The 12,652-nt window shown below is 41.6% G+C and overlaps 1 protein-coding gene across 1 annotated transcript in view; it reads left to right on the top strand.

The window, feature by feature from the left end:
• The window catches only part of LOC135916399 (uncharacterized), a 208,680-nt gene that overhangs the window by 59,275 nt on the left and 136,753 nt on the right, over window positions 1-12,652 (top strand). The window contains exon 6 of the mRNA XM_065449749.2: window positions 1,613-1,850. Within this exon, the coding sequence (XP_065305821.1) occupies window positions 1,613-1,850 (238 nt within the window). The remainder of the gene's footprint in view (window positions 1-1,612; window positions 1,851-12,652) is intronic.

The raw sequence follows: 12,652 nt of genomic DNA, 5'->3' as shown, positions 1-12,652 counted from the left end.
CGCTCGCTCTATGCGTTAGTGACCACAAAGCCGTGCTCACGAGGTGTGCGCTACGACAACAGCGTCAGGAGCAAGAACCGTCAACACAAGCTGCAATGGCGAGGCAAGACCAAGCAACGCAAAGGAACGTCGCGACGACGAATGAGCTACAACGTACACCTTAAAAAGCTATACGGCCAGTGTTCCACTCTGTGAAAACGCAAAGAACAGCGCCGCTGTTCTAACAGTTTTGACAGAGTGGAACTTGCCATAATTTCTTATTTAGCGATCACGTAATTTGTGTGCCATTTTTCCAGCATGGCTTCCAGGTGGTAATAGCGGGGCACACAACACGCCAAGTCATGCTATCGAAGTAATATAAAACGAGAAGCATAGTTTTAAATACCTGGAAATAAGTTCAGGTAATGTAGACTTAGAAGAATCCCAAATATCCTAAGCCTACTCAGTTTGCAGAAGGTTAGTTTAAGTTATCATGAGGCAGTTTTAACCTGACAGTGCAGGAATCCAAGTGTGCGATACAAAGCAATCGAGATCTATGAGCACATATCACGTAACGTGTTCGATGATATAAAACGGCGTGCTAGGTGGTGTTCTCGGAAGAAACCTCTTACTTTCACTTAGGTGATAGGTGAAGTACCATTCAAACTCGTTGAACACTACAACTGCCTAGAGGTAATCATTTCCGCAGACTTAAAATGGGATAAACATGTTGAATACATTTCATCAAAGGCCTTTTCTGCTCTTTGCTCACTAAAACGCGCAATTCGGAATGCTCCACCAAGTAAAAAACTATTAGCATAAATATCCTTAGTTCGCTCGGTTCTTGAATATAGTATTATAAATTGGTTTCTACACACAAAGTTATGTATTGATAGATTACAAGAAGTACAAAGGAAAGCAATTACATTTGTGCACAACAAGTATCGACGTTGTCATTAGCCCGCGGACCTACTTGCGAGAGCGGGTCTGTTCAAAATTAGCAAACGCGCATATCTTCTGCGTCTCAAGTTCTTATTCCAGCTCTTCAATAACGATGTAAACGGAAAGAGCTGTCCATTTCTATCGTTCCCAGAAACAAGATCCATTAGAACTAAACATAATAGACACCTAAAAGGCTATAGATTATGCAGTGACTCATTCAAGTCCTTGTTTTTCCCACACACCATAAGAGAGTGGAATTGGTTACCTGAACACGCCGTATATAGTAGCTCAACTGATACGTTTACCTCAAAACTTACTAATTATATTTACCTACTGCCTTAGGTAGAAAAATCAAATTAATATGTTGATGTGTGGTTTTCATGCCGATGACTGTTTGTGTCGAGTCGTTTTCATTTCTTATTTATAATAACATCTTTATTCGCTTACTCCAAATTATCAATACCTTTGTGTAAGCGAATCGTTTGCATTAACCTGACAACCAGGAAAGCGTCTGCATGGCCCTTATTTCTTGTTCACAATATTTCGAATTCCCAACACAAACTCAACCATGTATGAAACCACTATAATTGTTGTATTTGTGTCCCAACCCTGCAACAGCCTTACATTTTAAGCTAGCAGTACGCAATAAATATAAAAAATAAGTGTATAAATGCTTTTCCATTGCCGACAGTGGCGTTACAGGCACCTGCAGACACATTGGTCTGCACCGTCTCGAACATGCTACGTCCCGAAGCGTCAGCGCTGCCGCCTGACGGCCTCTGCGACGTTTTGTTCTACGAGTCTTTCTACAAGGACGACATGAACATCCTGGGCGATGGCTACGCCAATCTAGAACCGAGCGCACGGCACTTCGTAGACCAGGCTTATCACGCTCAGAAGACCCTGTATGGTGCCTCTTTCGCGTTCACGTAAGCATGTGTCTCCACCCTTTATTGAATTCCTTTATTGTTTCCTGTAATGACTCGACTAGCAGTATTACTAAAATAACGAACTAAAGGAACTGAAAACGTTGACATCTGGCCTAGTATATACAACAAAACTGTATTTGCAATAATATGCGCCACAATTACCCGTAGTATTCCATGTATACTCGGAGAAAATACGTTCACTTTACCTAAAGGGAAGGGTTCGCCACATAAAATCACAACGTATACGGTAAGGCGCTCCATGTGTATCTGCATTTTATTTCTGCATTCATATAACTATAAATGTATCGAACTTTGTCAAATGGTGTATTTCATACATAAAGAAGGTTCCAGTTGCAGCTGTCTGTTTGAATGTTCAATAAAATAGGTACTGGTGTGTGAAACACTTCTGCTAACACTGGAAACTTGACTTTAGCAATTTAGCAAGTAAAGTGTTCGAATATATGAAACGCTATTCCCTATATGTTCAGATTTTTGTGTAGCACCGTTTCATTTGAGTAAGCGTAAAATATTTTCAAAAAGCATTCAGTTTACAGTTGAACTTATCTGTAACTACACTGTAAAAAAAATTTGCCTTACATTACAGAAAATTTGCTGGTAATTTGTGACCCAACACTCTTCCGTAAATTAAGAACGGTCATTTCCGTAGAACGGACAACTGTAAAAGAGAGACCGTAATACAAGATACGAGTGCTTCTGTATCTAGAAAACGGAAGACTCTGTGTTCTGAATCTGTACTATAACCGTTAAAGTACGGTGCTTCACGTATTCAGAAAACGGAACACACTGTATGCTGAATTTGTACTATAACCGTTAAAATACAGGTGCTTGCCGTATTCAGAAAACGAAAGACTCCGTATGCTAAATCTGTACTATATCCATTAAAGTACAGGTGCTTCCCGTATTTCATCTTGCAGAGCATATCCATTGTTCGGAGAATGTGCCATCGGGGCCAAAATTGCCCAGGACGTGCGAGAGTCGACCGAATTTTATGGTGCACTATTTGCTGGGATCAGCCATGCTACCATCTGCGTTCGGAATGTGCGTACGTGACCCACTGTTTTCAGCGGTCTTGAACAGAACTGCAATTTGGTCAACGCTCGCACTTCCAGGGCACTTTTGTCCACGATAGTACATCGCCTTTAATGCAAATGTCATGAAGGCAGCTCATAGACAAAGCAGCAGGTCACCATTGAGAAAATTGTCTTGCCAACACAATGACATGGCTGCAGAGATAAAACACTTTGCACTTTGTGATATGAATGCACTGCATAGCATATATACAAAAAGGTGTAACATTTCAGTCCTCAAGTTCTTAGATCACAGAAGCAACTCTATTTTCTTCAATCACTCGTCTTGCACTTCTTCCTGGTGAAAGTTGTTCTTGACCCAAAATGCTTGCAAGGATAAACTTCCTGCTGTTAGGAGAAACAAATAGTATTCGTGAATATCCATCCTAAAGAAAGCGGCAAAAAAGTATATTCACAGAACACGACAAAGCAGTAACTTCTGTGTTAGAAAAACAAGTAAGTAGACCAACATTGTTGGAACAAGGGATGTTGCTGTAGCCAACATTTCGACATAGGTGCTTGTCATTAGGGTAGCAAATGTTTTCCTTGGCTGTGTTGTTTTGGATTGTGGATAGCTCACTGGCCCATAGCTTCATTGGGGGAGAAGAGAAGCCAAAGTGTTAAAATAAAGGAAGGAAGGGTGTGCTTAGCAGTGGTGATTGTGATGGAGCGGATATGAGCACTACTGTCAGTTCTTGCAAAGAGTAGGGGTGACCAAAACAGAAAACGGTGTACACATGTAAGCAGTCATTAATCCAGTAGACCTAATCTTCCCAGAAGAGGAAATAGGTATCAAGATAAACAGTTTGCACTTTTGGAAAAGGAAAACGAAGAATTAAGGAAAATAAATTTTGTATGACGATGTATCTGGTTAAGATCATTGTAAATGGTAAATGAAGGCACATTACGAATATATATTTTGTTAAAAGCCGATGACGAAAAGATATAATAACGAAATAATAAAAAATAGGGACATTAAAATTAAACTGGGTATGACCATAAAACAGTAAAGAACAGCCTGTGGAAAAAAATGGGATGGACAATATGATAACCAGGTGCAAGATTGCAAAACGTCGAGCGCTGTTTATATTCATGCTGCTGTTGACGGCTTCAAGTTTCTGTCTTCCTGTGGAACCTTTGTCTTACGTGAACAAGGAAATGGGTCATTATTTAAACAAGTCAGTTCATATGCAATTCAAAGCTTCGGCATTATTATAATGAAAGAAAATATTATGGTCAGTTCTCCTGGGTGTGCTTTCATTCACCAGTTATTTCCAGCGGTGTAAGCTCAAAATTTAATGGTCTAAATGGACCTTAGCTCCTCGCAAACCATTAGCTGGTCTTTTTTTCAACACAGATGCCTGCACATTATATGTGTTGGCAGGAGTGCTAGTGAACTACATCAAACTTGTTGCCACAACCAAAGTGAAACTTGGTAACAGTGATTGAAAAAAAAACAGCATTCCACAATATTGATTCAAGTCGTCTGGAAAAGTTGCTTAAGTTAATGTACACTCCCCACCCCACCAGACACAATTATACACCACACTGACTCTCATGGTGTCAACCATGCTATTATAGCACTAGGCATCAAGTAGGAGAATTAGAAGAGGGCACAATGCTTTTTGTTAGAACATCAAATGTGATTTACATAAATGCTACATTCCAACTAACAAAGGAGCAGCCGATAGTGACCAATGCATACGAAACCTAATGACATTCTGTGCAGCAGAATGTTGAAGATGAGGTGTTATGCGCACAAGTGCACTCTTTCACACAAAATGACATCCTGTAGACAAACCTTGTGCCAACATTAGAGTGAAAAACACCACAGTGGAAAGCAAAGAGTTCTAAATTTGTTGAAAATTACTAAAAATTATTCGATTATGCATTATCCTTACTGTTCGTTAAAGATTCACAGATTGTTCCCTGCAGGTGCTGCACACTGCTTATACGGTCGTAGCAACAATGATCTGTGGCACCGGCAAGAATAAATGTTCATGAAGTTTACACCCCATATCACATTCCAATGTGGTAGAAAAGGAAGACGAAAAAAACTACTTTCTCGTGGAGGATGCATACCCCAGAACAGAAGAAACAAGTGCACCCTAACCATTGCTGCTGCCGATGCCTGTGCACTAGCAGTTACATATAATGTGGCAGTTACAATTGTTTTTCCACAAGCACTGCAAGCTGCTTCCAGTTTACCAGTACAGAGCTGTAATATATTTAGGGCAAGTGAAAGCTCTCTAATGGATTCATCTCATATAACACAATTGGAATGCAATATTCTGCAAATAAGTGAAGAGCGATGTGCCATCCCATACAATGAAATACCATTGAAGAATCTGAATCACCACCTGCACTCTTATGCAGTTACACCCTTTGGAGTGCCCCTTCTGCCACACAACAATAATCATTATCTGCCTTGATGTGTTTCCTTTCTTTAAAACAACACGCCCGCTACTTTCCTTTCGGGAATGCTATCATGCTGATAACACGCATGCCATTCGTTACTGGAAAGTACAGGGCTCGCAACGTTAAAGGAAGGAAACGCAACAAGGCAGATGACGATTATCGTGGTGTGGCAGAAGGGGAACTCCAAAGGGTGTAACTTTGCCTAAGAGTGTGGGCAGTGATGAGGTAAAAGAGTGTGTTCTGTGTAAAGTAGTGCACCTGTATAACCTAAAGCTCTGGAGAATACATTTAGTATCAGCTGTGAAGGTTTCTAATTTTAATTGCACATAGTAAAAACCTCCATGCAGTTTTGCAAAACGCAAACCCCCTACCTTTTTGTTGTTCAAAGGCAATGACATGTAGGGCAATAACATGTACATTATGAGTTTCGTTCCCAAGCAATCAAAGTGAATAGCACCACCTTAAGTGTTATGTGCCTTCTGTCTCACATTTTCTGTCAAAAATTGTTAGTGTCAAATGCTGCGATCGGCAGAAAAACGGATTTCTGGAGCAATATAAAGTATTAAGTACCGTGATCTCAGTGCTTTCACTGCTGTTCAAGCATTATCGGGTCTTAAAGTAAAAAAAACGAGGAATAAATACACGCATATCTTACCTCACATCCCTCATGTGGCATTTAGTAGTCTGGGTTATAAAGGATTCCAGATTTACAACGCAGGACAGATTTTTTTCCACTGAAAGAATGGCAGCATGCCAATGATTCTGGATTTGGTGCTATATTTATTTGTATTTAGTTCAGTTGGAATGTGTGTGTCTTGTCAGCAATATTGCTTGACATGTTTTAGATTGACTGTTTTCTAAATTTAGGCAAATTCGTATTCGCAAGTAACCTTGTATGACACCAAGAACTAGCTTAGCAGGAGTATTTCTAACATTTGCAAGATATGAGGCTCTTGAATGCATATGTAAGTGTGGGGTGCACGCCGCCCCCTAATCTCATCAGCAAGTTTCTGGAACTCATCTACGAGGTTTCTTATGATGAATGTAATGTTGCTTGAACGGGAGAAATAGGGAATTTGAACAGGTGAATTATGCAGCATAAGAATGATGTCAACACGAAGCAAGCATCAAGAAGCACTGTCACTCAATGTGCATAGACTATCAAACACAAGAATTATTTGGGATGATTTAAAATTATGGCATTGGAACGAAATGTCTTTTAATCTACATATAAACTGATTATTCACCCTAGTACCACTACCTTTACCAGAAACATTCATAATCATTATCCTATCTATGCCACATCATCCTAGCTAATATTCAAGTGTTCATAAGCTGCTCTTCTTACTGCTAATTCTCTGTAGGAAAGAGGTGTCCGTATGAAGAGCATATCGTATACTTATTACCCGTTTTTTAATAAATGATAAGGGAAAAGCTTCACACCAAAAATGCATTGAGCTTGAGCAAGTTCTACGTTTGAAGCTGTTGATTCTTTTTTCCCTTTGCCATCATTGACCCACCTGGTTAGCTAAGTAGACAGAAAAGCTGCAGGAGAAAGGTAGGGGTGCCAAATTAGACTTGTGCCCCAGGGGACCTTTTCACGGTCACTGGAGGAACTGCCTGTGGCCTTGGCATCTTCCTTGAGGGCCATGGCCATGTCTAAGAAACCTTGTCTCCACAGGCTGCATAAAGAAGGATAATTTTCTGAGCCAAGTCTTTTTTCTAAAAGAACCCATTTAAGGTGTATTCGTGGCTTTGCACCACAAAACTGACACATGACTGGCCACTCAAGACACTTTATGTGTATTCGCAGGCTTATTCCTTGGAAAAACAATTTTATGTAGCACACAATGAGTAACAGTAACAAAAAAGTGTATAAGGAGGCTTTCATATTGCTCTACAACTTTTCATTGTCACATTTCATTTAATTATTTGAGATATTTATTAACTAATTAATAATTATGTTATTACGCTGAATGCAAAATATAATCACAGTATCTCCAAGCGACGGCAAACAACATTACCTTCATTTTGTCTAGTTACATCGCATTTACATATTTCTAAATCTTGGTGCACGATAGTTAAGACACCCTGTAGATCAAAAAACAATATTACAATTTTCATAATCATCTCTTGCTTGTTATTGGTGGCTATGGCTGCTTCAAGTTATTCTTTCAGTACGGTACAAGCAGTTCTGAAGTGAAATTGTTTTGCATCGAGGGCGTGTAATCTAGAAAATCAAGCAAAAGGTCAAGTTGTGTTCACTATTCAGATGTTTAACTAAGAAGCTACAGGAAAAGGAAACAGGACACAACACCTAATAAGCAATGCAAAATTTGAAAATTTAAACTGAGCAAGCAAGCAGTTTTTGAAAACACAGAAAAAAGCCAGCAGCTTACGTCGAATACACCCTTGCTATGTACTCCAAGTGAAGTTGTTGCCGCAATGCTTGGGCACCATATGAACGTAACAATCAACAAAATTTAGCAGAATATTAACACCACTAAATGAACTCGCCTTTGAAGATTCTTGATCTGAAATCCTCAACGACTCGTGCTGGCGTTTAATCGCTCGAGCTCAATCTGCATTCTCAAAAGCTGGCTCTCGGCCATAATTTCTCTAAACGCAACATCAGCTTAAATCTCAAGATAGCGTTGACCTGTAAATAAAGTGGATAATGCATGGCAAACATTATGAACACTCTTACATGTTAACCAGAGGGTTCACTCATGCAGCCATGAAATTGTGATGCAGACACGATATATTGAAGCTGGTTTTGTGAAGTGTTTCATGCTTCCAAGGCTTCTTCTCCAGTTGTGAAAGCTGTCTCCACTAGCTAAATAAGCGATGAAAACAAAAAAAGAACTTCAACATGCTCACAATACGTTGGCCACTTGCAAGTAAACAGCAGCCTTTTGGGCGCCCAGGTTGCCTGGTGCAAATCTACTATGCCACAGTACTTGCGTTACGCAGTACCTGCCACATTAATATGCAATGTGTTCAGAGCCCTTTCCCTCTGTTTTTTTGCTTTGGAAACAGTTTACCATGTGTTCAGTAGGTGTCGAGAAAGGGGACACAAAACACTGTGCACCACTGATTTCTAATGTTTTGCTGGATGCAGCACACCGCACCGGATGCAGGTGAAGCCAGTGTAAATGCGGTGTCATGCATGCGCTTGTCCTGGAAGCAGGGCATATGGTGGACTAACTAGTGCGTGCGATCAGATAATATTGCTGCCGAAAAACTTTTCTTTGTGGTTTTTCACATTTTAGGAGGTCTCTACACGTCTGGTAAGCGCTTTTATGACAATCTGAACCCGTATACGATAGTGTTCTCTTACATCAAGTTTTTTCTCATTTACCAGTGTTTCCATTGCACGCCACTTATGTTCGCGACACTGTAGACACTGCATAGGAAAAATTCTGGACACCTCGAAACACTGCTTGGGTATTTTATGGCACATCAGGCAGGCATGTTAGGGGAAGAAATGCCACACACCCGTGCAAACGAAGTGCTGCCGCAAAGTTGTGAAGCACCAACTTCCGGGACAAGGTTGGCTTCAGTCGAGGGTGCTCGATGTGCTGTCCATCCGCTGTAGTAGAGATCAGTGGTGTGGACCCTTTTATACTGGCTGTCTTTTTTGGTCGGAATCTTGGCAACAGCTTCCACCATACTTTTTTGAACCTGCAACATGTGCATAGAAAGTCACATCACTGTGCGTTGATTGTATGCCTTTACTGTTCTACACATTCTATCAAATCATTGAAAAATACAGTTCGCAAATTTTTACTACTGTATATAGAAACTGTTGCTAGACACGCGGAACATTACCATCCCTCTGACAGAATGCAACAATAGAAGCGTACACTGTAAAGCTACACTAAAATTTAAATTGATGTGACGCCGTATGAGCGTACAGTATGCTTACTGTATGCTCTAGCCCTGTGTCTAGTAAAAGTTAATTGTCAATCATTTATGGTGTATTTCTACTTATTCTGGGTCATCAAACTGCACAATCAATGTTCCAAGTTTACACATTGTTGGCCTTTGATTGCCTATGTGATCCGTTTCCTATTTACACATGCAGTAATCCCACTATAATAAGGAAAAAGAGTTAGAAAAAGAAATGCCGTGATAATCTTCCACATTTGCTGAGGGCAGGAACAATGGCCAATAGCATGTTGTTGAAGCTACATAAATACTCAGTTTTCACACAGCTTAATTGTTCAGCAAGTAATAAAGAGGTACGCGGCGCGCCTCTTCATAACCAATAAAATCTGACTACATGAAACTGTACTAAGGCTGCTGCTTGATAGTGTTCGGCAGTTCGGCTTTGGTTTTCTGATATACAGAACTGTTTAGGTACCAGTAGTTTACTTTGCGATAAAATGGAACTTGGAGCACTGGTCATTTGCACATAAATAATGCGACAGTAAATATAACACAAGGATAGGAATAATGGTGTCTTAAAAAAAGTACATACACATTATGAATACAATGTGATGTGATGCCACAATGAAACAGAAAGCAACGCATAGAAGTGGACAGCACTTTCATGCCACCAAGGTTATTGGACAGACAGTACTTCAGAAGTGCCCGCAACACAGTCAAAGAAGGCAAAGCAGCATTTCTTTGCGTTCAACACAATGCGTTGGCGGGCTAGTTGGTGCGAATTCATAAATACTTTGTCTAGCACAAAACAATGGAAACGAGAAAGACGACCAGCACAAGGCGCTACTCTCAACTGACATCACTTTATTGCGTCACTCCTTTATAGATAGTAGAATCTAGAAGAACACGTGCAGTGAGCACCATGTGCAGGGACCACCAACAACCGATCACAAGAGCGCACTCATGCGACGGGATCCAAAAACCATATTGAGCACAGCACAAGGTTAAAGAAGGCACACTAATGCACTGTGACCCCAATGACTGTATGAAGAAAGCTTCCGACAACTCTCGGGCGGTGGTATCACAGCATTTTCTCAAAATCATATTATCACGAAACATGGCTTTGCACTTCCATATTTTACAATGTTGAGCCAAATGGGAACCTGTGCCTGTTGATATGGATCGCTTATGTTCGCAATGTTTCGTGATACTACGATTTTGAAAAAGAGCCGTGACACCACCGCCAGAGAGTTATCGGAAGCTTTCTTCATACAGTCATTGGGCTACAATGGAAACCCGTACGGGTTGCTCGAAAGAAAAGCCTCAGAGTTGAAGAAAAAGTCCTGGTCCGGGACTCGAACCGGGACCACCGCCTCTCCGGGGCAGCCGCTCTACCATCTGAGCTAACCGGGCGGCTAGTAGAGGCAAGCGAAGTCGAATTTGTCCACAACACACGAAGCAAAGTCAAATGTTTGACGTAGCAGTTCTGCGGAAACCCGCAAGGTGGAGAGAAGTAAATAATAATGGGAAAATCAGACATCCACTCGTTCGTAGCAATTGCTACAAAGGAAACCCGTACTGATTCCTCGAAAGCAAAGCCAAGAAAAGCTTTTCTTTCGAGGAACCCATACGGGTTTCCTTTGTAGCAATTGCCACGAACGGGTGCATGTCTGATTTCCCCATTACTAATTACTTCTCTCCACCATGCGGGTTTCCGCAGAACTACTACGTCAAACAAGTCACCAATATGTTCTCGTGGCCGCGAATCCCAGAAATGCGAAGCCGGAGGGTATCCTTATAGGCGTCCCCGGTGGTGAGTCTGCTCCAGGCGGCGCTGTCTCCGTTTATGACGTCACAGGACGGGTCCCGTTCCGCGGTGTCACGCAACGGAAGCACCAGTAGACAGTTAAGGCGCTCGATCATACGATGGGGTGAAGGGACGATGGCGAGAAGCTTGCGCGGCGCCCAGTCTTGGTAAGCACGCGGCAGGATACGAGTATCTAGAAAGCAAAGTGCACTAGTCACCAATATGCTCTCGAGGCCGCGAATCCGAAATTCTGAGGAAAACCACCTTATTCCGAAAACCTCCCTTTTGTTCATGTTAATATTAAGTGGTGCGGTGCTTAGTGCCTCAAGTACTTTACTTAAATGCTCCTCGTGGTTTTCCCTTGTCCTGGAGTAGAGAGTGATATCATCCACATTTACATTGCAGAATTTTCTATGAATTTCCTGAGCGTATCGTTCATCTTCTGGAACCACGACACAGGATTCTTCCAGCCAAATTGTAACCGAATGAACTCGTACATGTCGAACGGTGTGACAAACGACGTAAATTTCTTAGTCTCTTCTTTCAGTGGTACATGCCAGTACCCCTTGCATAAGTCTATACGTGAGAACCATTCGCATCCTCCGGTCTCGTCAATGACGTAATCTATCCTAGGCATCGGGTTTGGAAAAAGATCGGTCTGCTTGTTCATAATTCGCTAATCGGGGGACATTCGGAGTAATCCATCTTCCTTCGGTACAATGGTAATAGGGGAAACGAAACAGGATTTCGATGGCTTAGAGATCCCTGCTTCTAACATGCCTTGAAGTTCTTGCCTTAGCCATACTTTGTTTTCATGGCGAGGCTATACAACTTTTTTTCTGACGAATGTGCTGTCGTGCAATAAGAACGGCCCCTCAATCACCGTTGTGACTTCGGGATGTGGCCCAATGCAAACTAGCTCAGGGAGCTTCAGCAGCACGTCTTCCGCGAATGATGGCTTTCGTTCATCGGGTTTCTCCGTCAAACACATGTCTTGCTCAGGTTCTTCAATAGTCACCTCTTGATTCCATAGTATGTTGATCTTCATGTTCTACAAATGGGGTCGTGATAAAAGAAAGACGATGTTCATCGCTGACACGACGAGCGCTTCCACCTTGAACTTAGGACCTTCAAACTCAACAGCTTCCGATGTCAATTTATGGTAATCTAGAGATGAACCATCGTAGCTACATACACGAATATGCTTTCCGGATATCATGCTGGTTGACTCCGCTATAGTTTCATTAATTCGGCTCACGGAAGCACCAGTGTCAATCAATGCTGACACGTGTCGGTTGTTTACCAGCATCGTTACTGTCGTAACGCCTGATTTAACAAGGAACACCGTTTCTACAGCATATTAGTGAGATTCTCTGGTCCCTGGACTTTTCCAGGTACGGTTGATTATGAGGTATCGAGCCTCGCGTCTATTCGTCGCTTCGTATAGAGTTGTGACTTTTCTCTCTTTTGATGGCACATTAAAATCTGTCGTCACAACCTACGCCAGTGACTGACGCAGTTGGTTCATTGTGTTTGGCGGCCTAGTTATAACTTGCTTCTGGCACTCTCTTGTCATACCGTGTATAATGAGGGCGATA

The sequence above is a fragment of the Dermacentor albipictus genome, unplaced genomic scaffold, assembly GCF_038994185.2.
Source record: "Dermacentor albipictus isolate Rhodes 1998 colony unplaced genomic scaffold, USDA_Dalb.pri_finalv2 scaffold_15, whole genome shotgun sequence".
NCBI classification, from domain to species: Eukaryota; Metazoa; Arthropoda; class Arachnida; order Ixodida; family Ixodidae; genus Dermacentor; species Dermacentor albipictus.
This window is presented reverse-complemented; position numbering and strand designations above follow the sequence as displayed.